The sequence below is a fragment of the Xyrauchen texanus genome, chromosome 29 (assembly GCF_025860055.1).
Source record: "Xyrauchen texanus isolate HMW12.3.18 chromosome 29, RBS_HiC_50CHRs, whole genome shotgun sequence".
Classification (NCBI taxonomy): Eukaryota; Metazoa; Chordata; class Actinopteri; order Cypriniformes; family Catostomidae; genus Xyrauchen; species Xyrauchen texanus.
The window spans coordinates 31,790,796-31,816,378 of NC_068304.1; the positions used below are offsets into that span (position 1 = coordinate 31,790,796).

The 25,583-nt window shown below is 38.7% G+C and overlaps 1 protein-coding gene across 1 annotated transcript in view; it reads right to left on the reverse strand.

The window, feature by feature from the left end:
- The window catches only part of kcnj5 (potassium inwardly rectifying channel subfamily J member 5), a 74,000-nt gene that overhangs the window by 21,702 nt on the left and 26,715 nt on the right, over positions 1–25,583 (reverse strand). The window contains exon 3 of the mRNA XM_052097072.1: positions 4,287–5,163. Within this exon, the coding sequence (XP_051953032.1) occupies positions 4,287–5,163 (877 nt within the window). The remainder of the gene's footprint in view (positions 1–4,286; positions 5,164–25,583) is intronic.

The following is a 25,583-nucleotide window of genomic DNA, read 5'->3' on the forward strand; positions in this document are numbered from 1 at the left end:
GCGTTTTGGAAACACTGACTGGAGAGTGTTCGCAACTCAGGCCACCCACGACTCCCACACAGACATTGATTCATATGCCTCCTCCATTCTGGACTGTATCAACACAAACATCAACAGTGTCACCACTCTCAAACGGATTACCACTTTCCCTAATCAGAAGCCATGGATGAACAGTGAGGTAAGACTCCTGCTGAAGGCACGAGACATTGCATTCAGATCAGGTGATGCTCAAGCCTATAGCTCATCCAGGGCTAACCTGGATGGGCATCAAAAAGGCCAAACACAACCACAAGCTAAGGATTGAGGATCATTTCAAGAACATCTCTGACCCCCGACGCATGTGGCAAGGCATCCAGGCCATCACAGACTACAAAGCTACTAACCAAACTCAGTGAACTGGGCATCAATTTCTCCCTCTGTATCTGGATTCTGGACTTCCTAACCAACAGACCTCAGTCTGTTAGGTTAGCTAACCACAACTCCTCAACCATCACCCTGAACACCGGCGTACCACAGGGATGTGTGCTGAGCCCTCTCCTTTACTCCCTCTTCACCTCACGACTGCACACCTGTACATGGCTGTAACACCATTGTCAAGTTACGCAGATGACACTACGGTGATTAGTCTCATCAGTAACTACTGATGAGATGGCCTACAGCTACCCCCCAAGGACCAGCTACCCCACCCATAATGTTCTATTATTTATTTATATGTACATACTGTAATTACACCTATACATAGCCATATTATACTAATCTTCATCCTGTATATGCACTTACACTTATTCTTACTGCTCTTATAATGTTACCACACTGCACATAGCTGTACATACTGTACATATCTATCTATATGTTCATACAGATTATCCATATTTACTGTTTTCTTACTATATATTCTGCTAATACACTGCATATATCTATATTATTCTACGTTTCAAATGTCACTGCTACTACATTGCACATATCTGTACATGATTTTCATACACTGCTCATATTACATAGCCATATTTATTCTGCACTATAACACTGCAATATATTTCTGTACCTGACTATGCACCACCTGTCTATACTTGATTATCACATTGCACTTTTCTGCTTTTTGCACTTCTGGTTGGACGCAAACTGCATTTCGTTGTCTTTGTACTTGTACTCTGCACAATGACAATAAAGTTGAATCTAATCTAATCTAAAAAAAGATGTTAGAATATAAATACATTTTCCTCACAGTGTTCTGCAGCATCAAGCAATCTAAAGCTGAGAATGAGATCTCAAGTTAAATCCATCCACTTGCATATATTCAGCTTGCTTTGTGTCAGTCACCAGATCACATAAGTTCCAAACCCTAGTGAGCAACAGTACCTCAATGCGAAGGCTGGTTCAAGAGGTAGGTAACTTATTTATGCTAAGATACCTCATTTTGCAAACCAAATGATCACTCAGTGTGCCTGTTACAAAAAATAGTGCCTTACTGCCTACATGCAGCTTCCTTTTATGATATGTATTCTTAGAAAAGGCAATTCCAGAATGCACTGCAATGCGTCGTGATGAAAAAAATTTAACCAAGATGCTGGATGAAGCAAAATATATATTTTTTTATTATAAATATACTTATTATCCATAATAATAATAATGACAAACTGAACATTTTACCTAAAATGTGTCTAGGCTATGTATATTTATGTTCATAAGAGTATCATGTCATTCCTCTAATGTAGTGGTTCTCAACGGGGGCTGGGGAGGACGTAGGATTTCAAGGTTTCAAGGTTGAATTTTCATTTGACTTTAAATAGGCAATGGAATACAGAGCAAATATACATGAGCCTAATGTGAACTGTAAACATAATGAGAACATGTAACATCAATATGCTTCATCTCCTTTAGAAAATATGAATAAAGGTCATTCACAATTGCCTTCTGTGTCCATGACGTTAACCTCTGTATAAAAACATTAAATAAAAAAGTGTTCCTTCTCCCTCTGCTTTTTCTTTTTGACAGGGAGAGGCAAAGCTTAGCCTGCCTTTTTAACTAGCTGTCGGTGCAGTCACTGGTCAGATAAGACAGTGACTACTATCCGCTATGGATAAGTTTATCACACGTGTCAAAAGGAGTTGTAACCGACGATGCCTCATCAGCATCATCATCTACCCCTAAAATTTTTTAAACAAGAATGTATGACGGTAGCAATCTTCTATTTGGCTTTACGTGGCGGGACTCTAGATCTCTTGCATTCTGCCTTTGTGTTGGTTGAGTAAAAAAGTAACAAAATACTATCTAAAAAATATCTAATGAATCTAAATCTAAAATCGTTGAAAATGATTGTGGGTTCGGTCTGTGCTATTTTTGTTGTACTATTTGTTTGCTTACTGCCTAAGCAGAGTGCTCCAAATCAGTAAGTTATGAGGTTCCATGACAGTTAGGAAGCTGCCGTACAAGGTATGCAGGATACAACAAGGCAGCACACTACTGTAGATTTAGAACAGACCTATTATGTTCATTTTGCTTGTTCTCAAAGCCCAGAAATCATGCTGTTCGTTAATATCGATACACAGGACTGTGCAGTATTACCCACCTAATTTATTTTACATTGATTATAATAGAAGTTGATGGACTACTGATGGACCATTTAAATGAGTTTGACCGTGTCTCCAATACTGCTTTTATTGCCAAAGATTTGGCAAGACCCAGGAGCTTAATGTTGCATGTCTTGTTCATATATTATAAACATTGTCTGATGTCTTAAGATATAGTACTTAAAGTTTTGGAAAGATTTTTCTTAAAAAGAGGTTTTTAGACATAACAACATATATCAAAATACTAAACTTTCAAAGACATTTGAAATGCAAAAGACATGACCATCAATTTAGTTTCCTCCTTGAACTGACTGACCGTTATTGAGTTTCACTGACCTGAGAACTGGAAAAAACAATGTAAATTAAAATGAAGAGTGGAAAAGAAATGTTTTTGCTCCAATAAGCTTTCTAATGGATCACCTGCGGCAGAGTGGAACATACCCGGAGTGCTTTCATCACCTTTCACCTCTTTCCACAACTACAGCCTGGACAGGTTTGCAAGGACATGGCTTGCCAGAAAATGACAGTCTCTTAGACACACCAACACTCATATGAGTACGATATTTAGCCTCAACTTCAATTTTGAAACATTTATCTTCTTGTCAGTTCTTGAAAGTTAATCTGTGTTGTCAGCGAGCTTAAAGAAAGGACCTCTAAATTCTCTCATTTACCATAAAGCTTTGTGGAAAATTCATAGAGGTCAAGTGATCTACAGAGCTTGACAGTTAATGCACAACTTGCTCTTTGAAGCTATACTGACAGACCATTATTTTCTGAGAGGTTAATGCAAATCTTCATACTGTCAATATTTTTAAATTTTTTCTCTCTAATGGAGACTAAAGCCTCTTTTCCACCATCGGTCCGTAGAGTTCTCATCGCAAAACCGTACCGTTCTGAGGCGATTCGGGCCAGTTGGCACGGTTACACTTTCTTTTTACATTGTGGTTCCATAAAATCAGTTGAACGTACATAACAGATCCATGTGAGAGGTAAACATTGGAGTGAGTGCAGCGCACTGTGAAGGATGATCACATATTCCAGTTTGTAGGACTGCATTTTTCCCTGGTTTTACTCTACTAACAAACATCAAAGACAAGAACCATGTCGCAAAAAGCAAAGTAAAGAGAAATAGGTGTGAAGTTTTCCATCATTTGGTGAGGGCTTTTGTTTACCACCAGACATGCAGAAAGGTAAAATTTCCCAGACTAGCTTAAAGAATATTTATATTATATATATATATATATATATATATATATATATATATATATATATATATATATATATATATATATTATGTTATATTTATTAAGGACTATATAAGTATTATATGAATATAGAATATTAGAATATATTGATGTATTTTGAGTTTAAATGAGCTAGTAATCTACTTCCCTGTTGAAAAAGATGTGTAGAAAAATAAATGTAGGCTACAATACTAGATAAACCATCAAAATGAAGTCATGAAGATGCATTAAACAAGTCGCCACATACTAAACCGATTCTACCAGCAAGGTTGAGCATGGTTGAATACAGTTAGCTATCTGTGCCAAGAATTCCGGGCCAACGGTTTATAATCATGCCGTGCCGAACTGTGCTCCAGTGGAAATGCTACAGTAAACATTCCGTACCATGCTCAGAACAATTTAAACCAGCTAAGAGCAGCAAACCAACTTAGGCCAAGCTGAACATACACAAATTGTGAAGAACATACAGTACCTGTAGCTTCGACCATGCCCTCCAATATGACTACAATCTCAAACTCCTCCTTCTCCATCTGTGCCCGCGACATCTCCCAGAAAGGACTCTTCTCGTTGATCTCATGTGAAATAATGAGGGGTGATACCAAGAAGAGGCGATCATCTCCTGTGTCAAAGCCAATATTGATGTCGGTCTGGTTGAGTGGAATGAACTCACCCTCCTTGGTCTGCTGTGAACGAATGAGTTTGGCGCGAATTGACGCTTCCACAATGTGTGAGTTCCGCAGGTCACCCACTCTGAACATCAGGCACATCTTGTTGTCCCTCACCGAGATCACAGCCTTGTGGGAGAACATAAGTGTCTCAGCCCGGTTCTTGGGCTGTGAGATCTTTACGAACATGCAGCCCACCATCATGGCATTTACAATGGATCCTAAGATGGCCTGCACCAGCAGAAGAATTATCCCTTCTGGACACTTCTCTGTGATGACCCGGTAGCCGTAGCCAATGGTTGTTTCTGTTTCAATGGAGAAGAGAAAAGCTGAAACGAAGCTGTTTAGGTTTTCAACACAAGGGGTCCAGCCCTCCTCATCGCTATGTAGAAGATCTCCTCGTATAAGTGCGATAAGCCACCATAAGAAGCCAAAGAACAGCCAGTTGACAATGTAAACCAGTGTGAAAATAAAGAAACTTAAGCGCCAACGCAAGTCAACCAGTGTTGTGAAGAGGTCACTAAGATAACGATATGTCTCTTGAACGTTGCCATGATGAACGTTGCACTTGCCATCTTTCTGTACATAGAGCTGCCGTGGTTTCTTAACAGGGTCGGAGATGAGGTGAGTGCGATCTGTAGGGATTTGTGATTCCCTCAGGTGTTTGGGGAGTTTCTTAACCTGCTGTAAAGAGATAGAAGAGAGAGATGGATAGTAAAAAATTTAATAATAATCTACATGGCAGCAGAATCTTTAGACAGAATATATACAGGTCCTTCTCAAAAAATTAGCATATTGTGATAAAGGTCATTATTTTCCATAATGTAATGATAAAAATTAAACTTTCATATATTTTAGATTCATTGCACACCAACTGAAATATTTCAGGTCTTTTATTGTTTTAATACTGATGATTTTGGCATACAGCTCATGAAAACCCAAAATTCCTATCTCAAAAAATTAGCATATTTCATCCGACCAATAAAAGAAGTGTTTTTAATACCAAAAAAAAGTCAACCTTCAAATAATTATGTTCAGTTATGCACTCAATACTTGGTCGGGAATCCTTTTGCAGAAATGACTGCTTCAATGCGGCGTGGCATGGAGGCAATCAGCCTGTGGCACTGCTGAGGTGTTATGGAGGCCCAGGATGCTTCGATAGCGGCCTTAAGCTCATCCAGAGTGTTGGGTCTTATGTCTCTCAACTTTCTCTTCACAATATCCCACAGATTCTCTATGGGGTTCAGGTCAGGAGAGTTGGCAGGCCAATTGAGCACAGTAATACCATGGTCAGTAAACCATTTACCAGTGGTTTTGGCACTGTGAGCAGGTGCCAGGTCGTGCTGAAAAATGAAATCTTCATCTCCATAAAGCTTTTCAGCAGATGGAAGCATGAAGTGCTCCAAAATCTCCTGATAGCTAGCTGCATTGACCCTGCCCTTGATAAAACACAGTGGACCAACACCAGCAGCTGACATGGCACCCCAGACCATCACTGACTGTGGGTACTTGACACTGGACTTCAGGCATTTTGGCATTTCCTTCTCCCCAGTCTTCCTCCAGACTCTGGCACCTTGATTTCGAATGACATGCAAAATTTGCTTTCATCCGAAAAAGTACTTTGGACCACTGAGCAACAGTCCAGTGCTGCTTCTCTGTAGCCCAGGTCAGGCGCTTCTGCCGCTGTTTCTGGTTCAAAAGTGGCTTGACCTGGGGAATCGCGGGGATGTTTCTACTCCAGACTCAGTCCACTGCTTCCGCGAGGTCCCCAAGGTCTGGAATCGGTCCTTCTCCACAATCTTCCTCAGGGTCCGGTCACCTCTTCTCGTTGTGCAGCGTTTTTGCCACACTTTTGCCTTCCCACAGACTTCCCACTGAGGTGCCTTGATACAGCACTCTGGGAACAGCCTATTTATTCAGAAATTTCTTTCTGTGTCTTACCCTCTTGCTTGAGGGTGTCAGTGATGGCCTTCTGGACAGCAGTCAGGTCGGCAGTCTTACCCATGATTGCGGTTTTGAGTAATGAAACAGGCTGGGAGTTTTTAAAAGCCTCAGGAATCTTTTGCAGGTGTTTAGAGTTAATTAGTTGATTCAGATGATTAGGTTAATAGCTTGTTTAGAGACCCTTTTCATGATATGCTAATTTTTTGAGATAGGAATTTTGGGTTTTCATGAGCTGTATGCCAAAATCATCAGTATTAAAACAATAAAAGACCTGAAATATTTCAGTTGGTGTGCAATGAATCTAAAATATATGAAAGTTATTTTTTATCATTACATTATGGAAAATAATGACCTTTATCACAATATGCTAATTTTTTGAGAAGGACCTGTATAGTGACATTTATTCTTAAAAAGGTACTTCATCACATTGATTTATTTTTAGAACTTGATGGACACAAACAGAAAGGTGAGATTATTTATAACTAATGATTGGTAAATCTGACATTAGTACAAAACCAGCTTCAAATTAAAAAAACTCAAAACCACACATCAACTGAATTCTATCGAAGTCCCTTTCAAAGCAAGTCAGTTCACTTGGTAGACATCTTGGAACACTCCAGTGCAGCTGTTTACTATGGAGCCAAGCAGTTACAAGTACAACTCCTATCTACTTGAATGCGGAAAGACTGAAATGTTTTTAAAACGTGTCATGGCCGTCAACATATTTCTACCTTCACACAGTAGATATCGTAACACCGCCCAGACCCTAGCAACAATATCAGCAAGTCTGAACCTGTAGACCTATATTAAAGGGTAACTAAACACCTGCTCAGAGTCTGACTCCACCCACTAGAAATATTTGAAAATGCAGGAAAAGTGGGCAGACCCGGCGGGGATAGAGGGAACGAACCGAGTCGTGAGGGCTGAGCGGGGGTGGGGGGAACCTGAGACTCGTAGTGACGGATTAATTGACAGCTGCTGTCAGACTCTATGTTATTATTATTTCTCACACAGTCGCAAGACGACATGTACATGAATCTGGCGTGGTGAGCTGGAACCTGCTTACGCCAGCTGTCACCGCTACGCCACGAGTACCGCAACAGCCAGTAGGAAAATGCAACTGCAGTAGCCACCGTTCAACCTGAAGAGGGCAGCACTCAGACGTTTTTACACCATATATTGTAGAATTCAAACACTTTATACACAAATGTCAAAAAAATTACTTGAATCAATGACCAGTACTAATAAAGCCCCATGCTTACAGATCATTAACTAAATAAAGTTGGTTTAGGGTTTAGTTACCCTTTAAGCATCAGTGTTTGACAAAAGAATGTGTGTTAGGGAGACTGGACCTATATTAAGCATCAGTGTTTGACAAAAGAATGTGTGTTAGGGAGACCAGTCCTATATTAAGCATCAGTGTTTGACAAAATTATCCGTGTTAGGGAGACTGCTAAAAGATCAGTTGGATGAGGCATTATACGTTTGAGATGTCAAACGTAGAGGTCCTGCAGTGTTGCAGTCCAGTCACATAAGCATACAGAGCATATTTTCCAAGCCAGGGCCCATATTCACAAAGATTTTTATCTTACCACTACGATTTCTTCAAAGAGTTCCTAGCTAGGGTTTTTTGTTTTCAAACCAATTCACAAAACTGCTAAGAGCAAGTTTTAATAAGGACATCTTAAGATAGGAGCAAGGCAGAGTTTACTTCATTGCTATTGATCTCTGCAGTACATAAATGGGCTTTTCCAAATCAGTGGGCATTTTCAAACCATTGAGATTCCCTACTTTCATTGGTTAGTTTAGAAATGCCCATCCTGGTTTGTAAACGCCCACTGATTTCTACACTAAGATTCCCTACTTTCATCAATATTATCCAGCTGCACACCCGCAGCACCACCAGTTTCAGAACCCCAGTTTCAGAACACCAGCGCCAGAACCTGAAGTGAGGGGCGGAGCTTACATTCTAAACCGAGTAGCGCCACCTAACGTTTTGGAGAGTAGGCTACACCACCAGTTTCAGAACCCCAGCGGCAGAACACCAGCGCCAGAACCTGAAGTGAGGGGCGGAGCTTACGTTCGAAACCGAGTAGCGCCACCTAACGTTTTGGAGAGTACTTTGCTTTTATTACAAACGAAACATCATACTTTATACGTATGTTATAATGATTCTTTAAGGTACAGTACAATAAGCACTTTAAAACATTGATCTTGTGTAATATAATTGTATATAGTTATCCGCTTCATTGTATTATGAGAGTTACTTCCTGATCATGATGGTGAAACAAAATGCTTGAAACTTATGGGCATTTTATATAAAATATACTTTATTTCACAAGAACATGTGCAGCATGCATTTTTCTTTATGTAAAATAAAACATGTCAAAAAACTAAAAAGAGAGAAAATTCAGCATAATTTTAAAAGAGACAATAAAAATATATACAACAAATGACCAATTCACCCCAGGCCCATTTTATCATGACAATCCTGTATAAATTAAACTTAAAATGCATCAAATGAGGAATTCACTCTCAGGCCCATTTTGTCCTTACATTCTTGCTAAAATAACTCCATGTCATCCCTGAACACAAAATGAAATAGAAAGGGCTCACTGGAAGCTTCTGACTGTTCCAGGAGATTGTTGCGGGCCTTTTCCTTGTGGTCTTCATTCATTCGAAATGTCTCTACAAGAGATGAAAGCACCACACAATAATCTCAACATAAAAAAAACCCCATCAACTATAAGGTAACATTAACTCACAAACAATGCATATAACAGAGGAACGTGGAACAAACACTTTAACACCTTCACAAGATGTCTTCAAAACGTCACCGCAAGGCTCATTTACAACACGCAAAAATGTATCGAACCATCCGTAGAATTTTTTTTTTAATACAGTAAAGTATGACAACATATTCAAGCTTCATTAAGATGATAAAGTTATGCACAAATTAAATATTTAGCAGATAAACGCTGAACTTAATATATGCGATAATTTTTCACAACATGATGTCAAAAACGTTACACAACTCACCATGCTCTCCGCCATGCTTGTCTCATTGTCAATAACTCCGCTCCTCACTTCAGGTTCTGGCGCTGGGGTTCTGAAACTGGTGGCGCTGTGGGTCTGCAGCTGGATATGTCTCACTTTCATTCGATAGTTTAGAACCACCCATACTTGTTTGAAAACACCCACAGATTTGAAAACACATATCACTGTTCTTCAGTGACCTATCCCAGGTAGCCAGCGGAATCGGGCCAATCGCGGCTGAGTGTCGGCTCACTCGGCTGTGTACTGGCAGCGGCTCACCAGAAGTGAGCCAGCTTTGGCCCAGTAACGGTTGCCAGATCTGGCAAGGTTTTGGCTGTGTGTAGCTGGGCCGATTCTGGTTGAGAAATGGCACATTAGGTATTAAATTATAAAAATGCCACAATTCATAGAACTTCAAAATGAGTTTTTTGTTTTAATTTTATTTTACCTGTTGCCATTACAACTGTAACAAAAATGAATTATAAACTAAAAATGTTTCACTTTAATAAAATATATATGCCTATTATTTATGATTTAATTATATCAAGGATTAGCATGATGAACTTATAAAAAATTTGGAATGACATACATTATTTGTTTATTTTGTATTTGTTCATGTTTTTGTTAAATAAATCTGGATATACCTACTGAACTGAAGTTACACCAAAACATTTGACTTTTAGTATGTATTTTTTATTAAAAGTGCCATACTAATAATAATTATTATTATTATTATTATTACTAGTAATAATTAGTAATAATAATAATAATTATTATTATATCCCATCCAAATGGACTTTGCTTATTAATAATAATTAGAAAAAAGAGAAAATTATATTATTAGTAGTAGTAGTAGTAGTAGTAGTAGTAGTATTACTATACCAAATGGACTTTGCTTATAATAATAATAATAATAATAAAGAAAAATATATATAAACGTCACTATTTCACACCAAGTGCAAAGACCGTGAAAGAACCAGCCGAGGGTATATAAGCAAGGGATACGTGCCATCGCACGACAGCCGGACTTCCCTTTGGATGAGAGGTCATCGCCGGACTGAGAGTTTTACTGAGGTAAAGTATTTTTGTATATATAAGTATAAAATGGACGGTCTGTATTTTAAACGTACACATCTAGATCTACTGTTCTCATAAACAATGGCTTTCTGTCTTTTTTGTGGCTTTTTTCCCATATTACACTTTTCAGCGCCGCTAATTCGGCCTACTGACCGTTAATACCGTTATATCTGTCACGTCATTCACACTTTATGGAGCAGATTTGCTAGGATTGAGAAAACCTATTTCGTTTCAGATTCATGTTGGTAAAGTTAACGTTAGTATTTGTTTAAGTAAGTTTACAATAATAATATTTTACTCTAATATTTGGCTGCGTGAAAAGTGCGGCAGTTCGCTCTCTCAGGAGCGCGTGAACTCCTCTGTCACGCTCACGCACTCTGAGCTGAGCGCTCGCGTGAATTCCTCTCTCACGCAATCTGAGCGCCAGTGCTCTCTCTATTTACATTGAGAGAGTGAGTGAGAGACAGAAATGACTAAGCATACAGTAGCTTACCCGTTTGAGATTATAATATTAATAATAATTGCACTTTTTATATAATAAAAAAAATACAGTAAAGGTACAACATTTATACTAGGGAACAATGTATTTTGTGGTGAGTGAACCTTTATTATGTAATTTCAACAGTATATTAGCATATGTGCGTGTAATGTGTAATTATTATAGATTTTTTTGTCATCTAGATTTGTAGATTTGACATCTAGACGTGTAAATACGTTTTCTTTTAGGAGACTGAAATCATACATATTTTCTTTAGATTAATTTTGTTGCACTGTTTGATTGGTCATAGGACCAGTGGTAAGAATTAATAAATTATTGAAAATCGATGTAGCAGCCCTGCCTGTTTTTGGGGTACAAATAACAATTATTCATTATTAATTTAATTTATTTCAGAATCTAAATTTCGGTGTGGATATTCAGTGTTCATAATTTGACCAATTACTGCAAGTTCCAAGCTTATGAAAAAATTATACTTTATTGTATTTGAAATAGATTCCCTTTTCAATAGTACATTGCAAATATACTAACAATTAGTTTACTGTCTTTAAATATATTAAAAGTATATTAGTATCATGCTTTTACCTAATTTATGTTCCTGACATAATGATAATATAACAGAAAAATAATGCAAGTAAAGCTTTTTCAAAGTGCTATCAACTTTTAATTATTACTTTTCAGGCATTGGAATGTTTAAATAAATAAACATTTAAAATAAATAAAACATCCAACATAAACATGCACAATTTAACACATCACATCTGCATTTTCTCTATAAGATATTTTATAAATATTTTTTGTTTAAAAGTTGGTGGTGTTACAATTTTTTACAGTTCTTCCCATCCTTTGTCCATAATGACTGAACGTTACTCTGAGTACATTAAGAACTCAAATCAGCGAAGGAAGGCTACATCTACAGCCAAGGCACATCTGGAGTCACTCTACAAAAAATTCTCCATAGATGAAGCTACTGAAAGACAACTTCCTGACTTCGTTGAACATATTGCTGAGTGTAGTGGTCAAGTTGCCGATTGTGGTGATGGAGCTGAATTTGGTGATCTTAGTGAGCAGGATTTGGACACAACCATGGAAACTGAATGCACAGCAGAGGCTTATCCTTGGACAGTGGTTGGATGTGGAAATGGGGATGAGAGCGATGACAAAATTGAACAGCCAACTTTGACCACTAGCTTGATGAACTGGGCCATAGAGTGTGGTATCACTCTGTTTGCACTGACTGCCTTGTTGTCAATATTAAGGTATCACCACCCATCCCTGCCAAAAGATGCCAAGACACTCCTACATACAAACAGAAATTACATTATCAAGCAAGTTGCAGGTGGTGCATACTTCTACTTTGGAATTGTAAATTCTCTGTCACGTTTCTTGAACAATGCTTGGTTTAAAATTCCAGACAGGCACACAATAAATTTACAACTAAATGTTGATGGGCTTCCTCTTTACAAGAGTTCATGTGTCCAGTTATGGCCAGTTTTGGGCTTAGTCCAAGGATTTGCCATGAAACAAAAACCTTGTTTGATTGCCCTGTTTGGTGGAAGGTCAAAACCACATCCTCTGGGAGACTACTTAAGAGATCTAGTGACGGAGATAAAACACTTAGCAGCTGGATTTGCATTTAAAGGCAAAACATTGTTCTTAAAAATAACATCAGTAATGTGTGATGCCCCTGCACGAGCATATATAAAAGCCATAAAGTACCACACAGGATATGCAGGTTGTGACAAGTGCACATCACATGGGTTTCATTTAGACAGTCGAATGACTTTTCCAGACAGCAAATGCCCTGCTAGAACAGATGAGAGTTTTAGACTTCAGATAGATGAGGAACATCACAGAGACATCTCCCCACTTACTGAGACAGATATTGGAATGGTTTCCATGTTTCCGCATGATTATATGCATCTTGTTTGCCTTGGAGTCACAAGGAAGCTCCTTGAGATGTGGGCAGGCAGCAGTGGCCGACTTAGGTGTCGCTTGCCATCCAAGAATGTAACACAGTTGGACGGATACACTTTTGTCTTTCAAATGTCACATTCCCAGTGAATTTGCTAGAAAGCCCAGATCTGTTGCAGAGAGGCATAGATGGAAGGCAACTGAATATAGACAATTTTTGTTGTATACTGGGCCAGTTGCACTAGTTGATGTCCTTGCCTCTCCAGTTTACAACAACTTTATGTTGCTCTATGTGGCCATATCTATACTGGCATGTCCAAATCTCTGTGTGATCTTCTGTGACTTTGCAAAAACCTTGCTTGTGTGTTTTGTAGAGCACTTTGGACAGCTTTATGGAAAGGAAAATCTTGTGTACAATGTGCATGGCCTTATACATCTCAGTGATGATGTAAAAGAACATGGGCAGTGTCTAGACAACATTTCTGGTTTTCCCTTTGAGAACTATCTTGGGCAAATAAAGAAATTGATCCGCAGCCCTCAGTTCCCAGTTGCACAAGTTGTGAGGAGAATGTCAGAGCTTGAAAATGCAGAGTGCAGTGTAGATAAAAAAAATAAAGCCAAACTAAAAAAGCCACACAATGAGGGTCCTCTACCATCGTACATTACATGTCCAGTCACGCAGTACAAAGAAGCTAGTTTACAACACTTTTGTGTCAAGATATCCACGGGAGATAACTGCATATACCATAATGATGTAGTAGGCATAGTCCGGAATATCATTGAGGTTGATGGCGTTCTGCATTTTGTGTATAATGAGTTTAATCATTATTCAAGCTTCTTTGACTACCCTATAAATTCATGCAAGTTGGGTGTGTTTCTTCTCAAAGACTTGTCCCAGGAATTAAAATGTGTTAAGATGGATGAGACTGTGAAAAAGTATGTACTCCTTCCATACAGGAATACATTTGTAGGTATGCCATTTCTCCATTTGCAATAACATGAACGTTGGAGTATGTTGAAGGAAGTGAGCCTATTGTGGTTCAAACCTATGGCTAAAATGTAAATATTGTACCAAACATTTTGACAATTTTCGTTTAAGTTTAAACGGACACGTTTTCATACTGAAAGAACATTTTCTTTCTGGTTAATACAAGATGTTAATAAAGCACATTTATTTGTTAAATAATTTACATTAAGTATATGGATGATTAAAAATTACCTGTCACTCTTCTGCCTCTGAATATTCAGCTTTGCAATTATTAGCTTTATATATATTGCTTGTGTAAGAAAAAAAGAAAATAAAAGCTGGCTCTTAATACATTTGAGTGATTTGTTTAATTTTTTTGCATCTCTGAAATTACTAGCTGTCACAGAATAATCATACAACCTCTGTATTATGTACTATTGTAAATCACAGGTTTTGTTTTTAGTTTTTTGGGTTTTTCAAATTATTTTTAAATCCTTTTCTGTTCAAAGACAATGTATCACATTGTTGACTTCCTCGACAAGGGAGACACAGAGATTGTTCCAACCTCATGGGTAAAGGATGGTCGAAGCCTCTGGCCTCCGTTTAAAGAAAGGGAGAAATGCAACAGGGTAGTGATGAGAGGAGACCCTCCTGACGAATCCTGGCCAAGTTACACCATAAGGATAAGGGCAACAAAAAGTAGGATTAAATTATGATTTAATTATTATTTAATTATGATAAGTATTAATCACAACTGGCATTAACTTCAAGAATACATATATTATTAGAATTTTATGAGTGAAAACATTAAAACTATTCTAAAATGAATTTATTTTCTATCTTCTTTTTTTTTCAGATACGTTTAGTGAGGCTTGGCTGTTGCTCCCCAGAGCACTGCAGACATCCGATCTTCAAACAGAGGATGACGAGGACAACCGTCCAGCATATAAAAAAAGGAAGAGAAGGTATGTAGCACTCATTGTGGTAAAATTTCATTTTTCTTTTTGTATTTTTTCCGAACCAAAACCGATCAACTAAGATCCCTATAAGTGCATGACATCAACACATCCTGTGATGTGACTATTTTCATGGATATGCTAAAACATTATATTGTGCTGCCCTCATGATTGCTATATTGACTTAACTTCTTTTGTTTAAGAGTCACAAGCAGACTGTTTGACTCGGAGAGTGAAGAAGACGACTGTGACATCCCTAATAAGCAACCCAGAGGGAAAATCACCAAGGCTCCATTAGCTTTAGCCCCAGCACCAACTATTGCTCCTCCAGCTGTCATCTCTCCTCCGGCTGCTACCAGACCAGCAGTTTCCCTGTCCACAAAACAACCTCTAGCATGGCACCCCTAACCAGCCCAGGATTAACAATCAGCCAATGTGTGATCGTAAGTGTTTTCAGCAATTACTACTACACAGCAGAATTCATTCAGTTACTTGGAAATATGTTTAGCAACATTGGCTTTTATTTCTGGTACAACTATAGCAACTTGAAACCCTTTGATATGATTTTTGAAGTTCTTGGACTAACAATAGGGGATAGAAATCTCTCAGGTTACAATAACAATATCTTAATGTGTTTTGAAGAAATGAATGGGTCCTGCAATGAGACGAGGGAAACTGTCAGTCATGAACAAACTATTAAATAAAAACTTGAGTGTGTTTATATTTTATAGAAATTCTCCGTGAGATTTTGACAACAATTGAAACCATTAAACAGCAACAGAAAATTATATTGCTCCAAATGCAAACTAATTACACCCATACATTGGAGGTGCCAGACGTTTCTGGATTCCCACTGACATCACTAAATGAACTGGTGAAGCTGGAGGAGAGCATTGCTGCACAGGGGAATACAGACGTAAACTGGTATGTTTTCCTATGTATAAAAATTTTGGACTGATATTTGCTTTGTTTAATTGTGACTTCTAATACCAGTTGCCTACAACAGTGATTTTTTTATTTGTGTTAGGGAGTGAACATTTAATTATTTTAGTATTTTATATATAGAACTAATTTAGCTAACTTTGCTGACATCTGTTAATTGTTGTCACAGTAGTTTCCCAGTTTCCCGGTGCTCATTCTCTTCAGCTTCAGCGCGCGCAGATTAAACAACAATACAAAACATTAAAAGCTATGATTGGGACTGTCATTTAATTATAATTGTATTCACTATTGTAATAAATTTGTAAATTATTTGGGTTTGCATTCTTCAGCAACCATTGAGTTGATTATCCTTCTAGCAAAGCTGATTCGGTTTAACGTTCGTTCTCTTCAGCTTCAGCTGCAGCAGCTCACACAGCAATGTCCTTTGAAACAGTAACTAAGCTATTAAATATGTTTACTATTACTGTAATATTAAAAATCTTTAATTTTTTTCAAAAACATTATGTTATAATTAATAACTAACATTATTATGTTCTCGTATTATTTTCATCAACGATATGGTTTGATTAAAATAATTTCCTTATTATCCGTACGGAGGCCATTCCATTTTATTGATCTATGGCACATGCATTTTGTTTCTTTATATGCAGCCCAATGTTATCCAATGACTTGTTTTCATTATTTGGGTATTTTATTTTTTGTTAGGCAATATATTTTTTGATAACACTTTACAATAAGGTCTCATTTGTTAATGCATTAACTAACAGAGAGCAATAGCCTTTGTTATTGTTAATAAAATATGTGTGTTCATGTTAGTTCACAGTGCATTGACTAATGTTAACAGATACAACTTTCTTAAAAATGTCTTATAAAATTGTTGGTTCATGCTAACTAATGCTAACAAAATTAAACCTTATTATAAAGTGTCACCATTTTTTAATAAAGAAAGTTGCCCAGTGTAAAATTAATTTTAAAAGTTAAGGAATCTTACACTGGTTCAAACTAGGCTACTGTATTGTACATGTTTGATTTATGTTAAAAGTGTTTGAGACAAGGCTTTTAATGGTGAGCCTTTTGTTTAAGTATACAGGCTATCAAAGTATATCAAAATTTACATTAAAAATGTTTTACAGATAACATTACATTGCAGAAGGCAGTAAAAATTAAGAAAGCAAACGTATCAAAGCGGCTAAACGCCTCTAAGCACTCTAAACACACAAACACAATAACATTATCATTGTGCTGCAATTATATTTTATCTAGACCTCATTCTTTACTTGGCTGGGAGTGCAAAAATAGCATGGTAGGACATCGTCCACCATTAGTATCACTAATACTATTACTCTTTCTCTGTCTGTTATAATCAACAATATTTTATTTATTCACCATCACTACTTTCTTACGTTTTCGCTAGGCACCCAACCTATTTGCGACGGCCCAGACTACCATTTTTCAATATTGTCTTTCAGGTCACCTATTTTGGACTGGCAGGTGGGCTGACTGTAAAAGAGAGTGTGTGGAGAATCATGTCAAAACTAATGACAAACCAGCTGGCTAAGCAAATTAATTGGCGTGGGTTAAATGGGAAATATGCCTTTGAACAACTTGCCATCAAAGATGTTGTCCTCAGTAAGTTTTATTTGTGTTTTATAGTGCTACTTAATTTTCAGCATTATAGGAAAAACATTGACACTTTCTTGCCTATAGTGATGAGAAGATTGATAGTGAGGCTGTGATCAAATTTGTAGTAATTTGTAGTACTTCATTCTGAGTTTTCATGTCAGAATTATTATAATTTTTATTGACATTTTTCCATATTACATTTTGAATCCATAAAGTGCTAGATTTTTTCCCCATCTTATTCCCATGGTCTTAAGTTAGGAAAACCAGCTTTAAGTTAAAACGGGCAAACTTATGCCACATATCAACAATCATGCCTAAATTCTAATATCTTTTTCTTTTTAAAGAATCTATCCGACAGAATCGAATACTGCAAGTGCTCTGGATGGAGAAACTGAGAAGTTTATAAAAAGATGGCTGCAGCTGGCATCTGATAGGGATGGGGAAGAAGAGAGCGGGCCCTAAAACAAAAAAATTCGTCTTAAGGTATGTTTCAAAGGTTGTTTTCCATTTACTATTGAGATCTATCTTTAACTGACTAACCATGTGTCATTTAGTGTCCCCTCTTAATTTCTTTCTTTCTGTCACTCTGTACCTCTTTTAGGATATCCTTGAGGTGAGCCTGAGAGTTCATAAAATTTCTCTGTTTTTATGCATTTGTTCTTGTCAATTTTATTTTATTTTTATCTTGTCAAAATGTTTAAATAAATGCAAATTTTTCTGAAATTTACATGGTGTCATTTTCATTTGGGGCATGACCTCTTGGCAGGATTAAAATAATGATATGTTTGCAGTAAAGTCAAATAGATTATATATTTTATGAATTTTGAGGTGTGTTGTTAAATGTTGTCATGTTTATATAAAATAAAACGGGTCAGACCGTGATGTCATATCACGACCACTGCTGTCATGTGTTCAGTGTTAGAAGAATCATTCTCAGTTCATCTGCTGAAAGTGAAGGTTTGTTTGAACTAATTTAAAATATAGGCTAGTTGAAGTACCAGCAAAAGAGATTTTGCGACTGACAAATAGTTTAGAGCAGTAAAGCACAACACCTACTGTGCAAAAGTGTAACACTTAAAGCCTCTGAATATTTGCATGCTTAGTATTAATTTTTATAATATATTTCTTTAAGTCTTTAATAATACATTTTAGTATTTTTTTTGGTAACCAATAAGTTACAAGAACTTTTAAAACATAATGTTATAGGCTACTTATTTTAGCAAGCTAATATTGCTTTTGGCAAAATGTCTTTTTGTATTTCTTATTAATTAAATGTAGTTCTGCATTTCATATATTTGACTTCGGAAACCAGACTCGGGCCAGTACCGGTTAATTATACAATTTATGCTGGCGTGATTATGGCCCGATTCCGGCAGCGTCGGCTCAATTTCGGCACCCGGACTCGGGCCAGTGTACTCGGGCCGATTCTGGCGCGTCATTCATTGCCGCGTTTCACAAGAGTCCGGCAACCGGAACTGGGCCGAGTTATTTCTTCCGGCTTGCCGGATCTGGGCCTTTATTGGCCCACATCTGTTTGGCTACCTGGGATACTTGGCTATGGATGACGTCACATTTTATGAGTGCACTCTTTTAAATCACTCAAAGTGATTGGTAGACAGGGAAGAACTATTTGTCAGCAAATTCTTAATAGACAGATAGCAGAATATACATACATTCACAGCAGATGGGCAAAACCCAAAATAATTCCAAATCTCGCTATGTGAATTGTGTAAAAAGCATCTCACTCTCCAAAGTTTTACTTAAATCCATAATCTCCATTATGCTGCGTTCACACCGGACGCGAATAGCGCGTCAGGCGCGAGTGATTTCAATGTTAAGTCAATGCAAAGACGCGTTACGCGCGTAAAAAATTCCTGCGGCGCGAATGAGGCGTAGAGCGCGGCGCGGTAGACGCGAATACGCCTCATTCGCAGCGTCAAGTTCGCGCGAATGGCGCGAATTGAGCGTCTGGCGCTACGCGTTATGCGCGAATGGTGCATTTTGTGCATTCACGCGTTTGACGCGAATTCGCGTCTGCCGCCCGAGTTGAAAAATCTGAACTTTGGCGTCAATTGCGCGCGTTAACCAATCAGGAGCCTAGCTGCCTGCTGTCACTCAGGAGGTAAAGTGACGTAAACTCCCGCTCGGAATCTTTCATTATTATTGTAATGTAAAGACAACCAACATTAGTGTCTGGACAGTGTTGAATAAGGAAAAAACACAGGACAGGTTAATTACTTTTGGAGGCTGGCTCCATTTATCATCAAAACAAAAATAAATAAATAATTTAACCTGATATACTACCATGGAAAACCTGACATTTTTAAAAAGTCTCAACTTAATAAATGTGCATGTTGTGGACCTGACATCCTGGAACTGGGGCTGACAACCTGGGAAAATAAATACAAAATATATTAATAATGGACTATTTTTAGATAGTTTAGCTCTTTATAGGTTTGTGGGTGGCTCTTAAAAGAGCCGTTGTGGGGAAGTCATGAGGAGGACTTCAAACGCTACTCCGTCGGCTGCCATGGTACTGCTCCCTCCGCCGAGAAGTGTGCCATGAAGACATCCCTCACCCGAGTGCCTCTCTGGAGGTGTTGTTGGCCGCAACCCGACCCAGACCTGGCAGTGGCTCCTCTCCAGCATGTCCCGCCCCTCGCTGGTGGACCCAGGTACGGCGACGACGACCCATACGCCGCTGTTCTGCTCTCCAGAGCAAATACAGAGCGATGACTCTCTCCACGTAATGCTCGATCAACATCAGCCATCTTGTAAAAAGATGGCCGTCAACGGGTTTCAGCCTCGAGTTTCATCGGATTTCGCCTCCGGCGCGTAAATTTCAGCTTCAAACTTTTGTTTTTTACGCGCGTCAATTTCGCTCTTGATGCGCGAATGGATTCAAAGTGGTCAACCGTATAACTAGACGCGGTAGGCGCGAATTTGACGCGCTATTCGCGTCCGGTGTGAACGCAGGAGACACGACCACCAAATTAACATGCTTGGTTTCAGACATGTGTGCGAAAACACCTCATTGAAAAATATACAAGACCATGTAAGAGGCAAATTCTAATCAGCATTTTGCTCTCTTAAAGGGATAGTTCACCCAAAAAATTATAGAGAAATTAAAAAATTATCCCATAATTTACTCACCCTCAAGGCATTCTAGTTGTATATTACTTTCTTCATTCAGCCAAACACAATCTGAGTTATATTAAAAAATATCCTGGCTCTTCCAAGCTTAATAATCAGATTGAATGGTAACTTCGATTTTGAAGCCCAAGAAAGAGCATCCATTCATCAATAAAGTAATCCATACAGCTCCAGGGTGTTAATAAAGGCCTTCTGAAGCGAAGCGATGCATTTTTGTAAGAAAAATATCCATATTTATAACTTTATAAACTATAATCACTGGCTTCCGGTAACGGCTGTCCGCACGTTCATGAGAGAGTCTAGTTCTGGTGTATGATTTAGGCGTAGTGTAAGCTTCGGTGAGAAATGACGAACGCGGAAACGCAGAGGATACAGGAAGCCAGTGAACACGCGGACGGCTGTTACCAGAAGCCACCACTGTAAAAAATTTTAAGTTGAGCAAACTTAAAAAAATGAAGACAACCAGCTGCAAAGTATTTTTGAGTTTACTCAACTTCAGTCAAATTAGTTTTAACAACTTAACAATTCCAGGTGGATCTCAAGTTCCATGAACTTAAAACAATAAGTTAAGTGAACTCAAAAAGTTAAATAAACTAGAATTTTACAGCTGTCCATAATTTTCATTATTTTTGAAAGCAATATAATATATGTTTTTAATTAGATCAAAATGTTGACATAAGATCATGTATCAGCCCTACCATGTTAAATGGTGGTGTAGGTTAAAAGTACATCAACATTTTTGAAGTTTAATCAACTTCATAAATAAAGATACTTCATCAAAGCTGACATTAAACAAAACACAACTTTTTACAGCAAAACATAATTAAAAACACATAAAGAGCAAAAACATCTATTCATTTAAATCAGATTATTTACAACTTATTTAAGTCATAAGTTGGCATGCTTTGACTAAACACACATAAATAAAATCAAGAGCAGGGGATTGTGGGTAGTGTCTTCAGCCACAATGCTTCTCCATTGGGCATGCTCAGTAGCAGACACATCAATGTGAAGTTCACAGTGCTCAGCCTTACAAGGTTCCCTCATGTTTTGACCCATGAATTTTCAAGACATTTCCACTTTAACAAATGGATAACATCATTAAAGATATGAGTCGAATTCAATGATTTAAATTTCCACATATTTCCTGATTTTCTTTAGTAGAGCCACGCTTTATAGACTTACAATAGTGAAATTTAAACTTCCATTTCACAGAGGTGCACAACGTTTCAAATAGGGATGTGTTGGAGGGTCAGTGATCAAACTGAGCATGCTCAAAAGCCTGTATGTCTACCTTCACCACTAGACTTGATATTGTATGTGCTCACTGTTTAAAATGTAAGTTGCTCTGACTTAAATGGCATAAAAGTTTTTAACTTTTTTGACTTGATTGTTTTAATAAACTCACTTTTTTCAAAATTTGATAGTTCAATCAACTTTTAAAATTGAGCTTGTCTGACAAAACTGAAGTTGGATTTTTTACAGTGAATGGTAATAGTTTATAAAGTTATAAATATGGATATTTTTCTTACAAAAATGCTTCAGAAGGCCTTTATTAACCACCTGGAGCTGCATGGATTACTTTTTTTGATGGATGGATGAGCTTTTTTGGGCTTCCCCTTGGAAATTGGCTTCCCTTACCATTCATTCCGATTATAAAGCTTGGAAGTATGGAGCCAGAAATACAACAAAACTATTTGAATTATAATTGTGTAAATTTGAATTATAGACATTTGAGTTTGAATTATAAGTATGATTTTGCCAAATGTAATATTCCGTTGTATTTTAAATAGGTTTGAATTATAATTTTTTTAAACTCCAATCCTGGACATTTCATATTTAACCACATTTAATTTTTTTTTTTTTTTAATTGCACAATTTTATAAATATGTATTTTCAAACAGCACATTTTTGGTTCTGAATTTTCCGTTTTAAAAAATACAGCTTCAAGTTTTCAAGATGAAGAAGAAATTCAGAACACCAAATTCAATATTCTAAATTCAGAAATTCAGATTTACAGAAAGTTTATCAGAGATTCCACAGGGAAGAGTAGAGGGTCTTAGAAAAGTCTAACGGAGCATTTTGACCAATTACAGTTCGAGATGCAATAATTCTCTGGCACGAGCGTGATTCAAAAGGTCACCATTCTGACCATGAAGTGGTTCTTAAACTTTTATGATTTATATTTTTATGGTTAGCATGTTAGCACATTCTCAGCACATGAGACATTTGTCTAAGCGGTCTCTGATATTTGTTTTAGTATAAATTATATTTAGTATGAAAGAGTAAGCATCACATATAACTCAATAATGAATGCAATTCTGCTTCATTCTGTGTCGGAATCCACATCAGATCCAAGTCGGATGTTATTTCAAACACTTGTTAGTGTTTGTAAGTGCGTTTTGAGCTCAAGACATGAACATCACGAATGATCATTCAAATGTGTGTGATTTAGCGGGTGTGATTACATTATACGATTAATTTCATGCAAATTGTAGTCTAATTGTAAGGCATTTAATGGCTAATTTACACACCAAACTCCAACAAACGTTACAAACACAGGATGACTGTCATTCTCACATGGAGAGTTCACATCCCTATTGATATTTAGTCATTATGCCATTTATTTTTAGTTTGACTGTCAGAATCATTTTAAACGGAACCTTTCATGTGTTCTTGTCATAAATCTTCAAAGCTGCAAAATAAGTTTAAACAAGCAGCATAAAAAGGTTTGATTTTGGGTAATGTTGATTATTGTTAAGACTAACAATGTAAAAATGTATAATCCTTTTTACTTTTTCATAATTGTATTCATCATTATGGTCATAATTATGAAGGCATTTCAACGCCATTAATCCGCGCACGTGTGGGCAGTGGGCAGGTCTAAAGGACCAGTACGGGAGAGTAAGACGACCCCGCCCTACCACGAGTCATAGGGGCTCACCTTGGACAAGTGACAGTACCCCTCTTTGCCTCCCAACTATGGGTCAAATAGTAGATGTCAACTCGGCAGCAGGAGTTGGCAGCTGTTGTAGAGCATTGGAACGTTTTCCTGGTTGGTCTACCACAGCTTTCTCGGTGGGCGGAAGATCCTTTGCGGGACAACGGTCAGCGAGTATCAGGCCAAGCTAGCAGGCTACTGCGGGGCGATCCTGCATTGCTCTTGACTGTCGTGCTTGCACTCCGTCAGATTCAGTGGTGTAGGACCCAGAGGGAGGCGTTTGTCCTGGGCAAACATCCGTCTTCTGTACTCTGCCCTGGCACTCGGTGCCATAGCATGCATGGAAAGTCATATATATATTCAACGACTGGCAAATCAGGAGCCCTTGCAGCATTCAAGGGCTGTCCTTGCTCGGCAGGACACACGTGCAAGGCAGGCGCGGTCAGGTCGACATTCTGCAACTGCCTCCTCTTCTCTGACATTGGCGTGCTGGAACATCAGAAGTCTTGGGGTGCACTCCGACCTCAACTGTGCTCCTCGGAAATCAGCCATCATTGATTGTGAACTATCTCGCCTCAGAGTTGATATTGCAGCTATAAGCGAGACCTGGCTGTTGGGTAGTGGTTCGGTGCGCGAGAGGAACTACACCATTTTCTGGTGTGGTCATCCAGATGACCATCATCCGATGCATGGAGTTGGCTTTGCTGTGCGGAACACCCTGCTGTCCACTGTCTCTCAACCAACTGCTTGCTCTCCACGCCTAATGTCCATGCAGATGTCACACTCGGCTGGCTTTCTCACTCTCCTCTCTGCTTATGCACCCACTCTTGGCACAACCCTTGAGGAAAAGGACACCTTTTATGCCCATGTTAGCGAGGTCATTCGTTCCGTCCCGGCCGGGGAGGATTTAACTCTGCTTGGGGACTTCAACGCCAGAGTTGGAGGGGATGTCACTGCCTGGAGGCCGATCTTGGGTCATTTTGGGATTGGTAGCATCAATGACAACGGCCAACATCTCCTTGAGTTGTGCGCTGCTCATGGCCTATGCTTACCAGGTTCCTTCTCATCTGGAACTATCAGATCCAAGGTTACCTGGATGCATCCCCGGTCCAAACACTGGCATCAATTTGATCAAATTATTGTCAGGAGGCGCCAACTCAACGCTGTCAAAAGGTATAGGAGTATGCACTCTGCAGACTGTGACACCGACCACGCCCTTGTCCTCTGCACTCTAAAACTCACCCCAAAGAAGATTCACAGTGCCACTCCAAAGCTAAACATTGAGCTGATGCAGAAACATGAATACGTGGCAAGTTTCCGTATGCATATGGAGGGTCTTCCCTTCAGAGTTGACGGCACTCCTGAAAACACCTGGGCCAAGCTAAGAGGTTCCATGATGGAGGCTGCATCTGAAGTCTTCGGCCTTTGTAGAAGGAAACAGCCGGACTGGTTCCTTGCAAGCTCTGCTATTCTGCTCCCGGCCCTAGCTGACAAGCGTGCCGCTCATCTTAGTGCTCTCCAAGACAGAAATGACTCCACCATCGCTCACTATCGTATGGCCAGGAATGACGTCAAGCGTCTTACACGCCAGGCATGCGAGCAGTACTGGCAGGACCTCAGTGAGAAGGTAGAACGGTGTGCAAGTACTGGGGACATAAGTGGCATGTACAGTGGCATCAATGAGGCACTGGGTCCTACAGCGAAAAAAACAGCACCTTTGCGAGCCATTGATGGCTCCGTTGTCAACGACCTCCCAGGCCAGCTTGGTAGATGGGTCGAGCATTACAGCTTGCTGTATGGCACTCCTGTGGACGCCGACTTGAACGCTGTTTCTACTGCCGTACCACAACTACCTGTCCTCAACGAGCTGGATACGGAGATCTCAACAATGGAAATAGAGCGCGCGATTGCAGCACTGAAGAATAACAAGTCACCGGGCAGTGATGGAATTCCAGCAGAGCTGCTGAAGTGTGGCGGGGCAGTGCTGGTCAGATGGCTTCACTGCCTGTTTCGACGCTGTTGGCAGAACAAATGCATCCCTAGCGAACTCAAGAA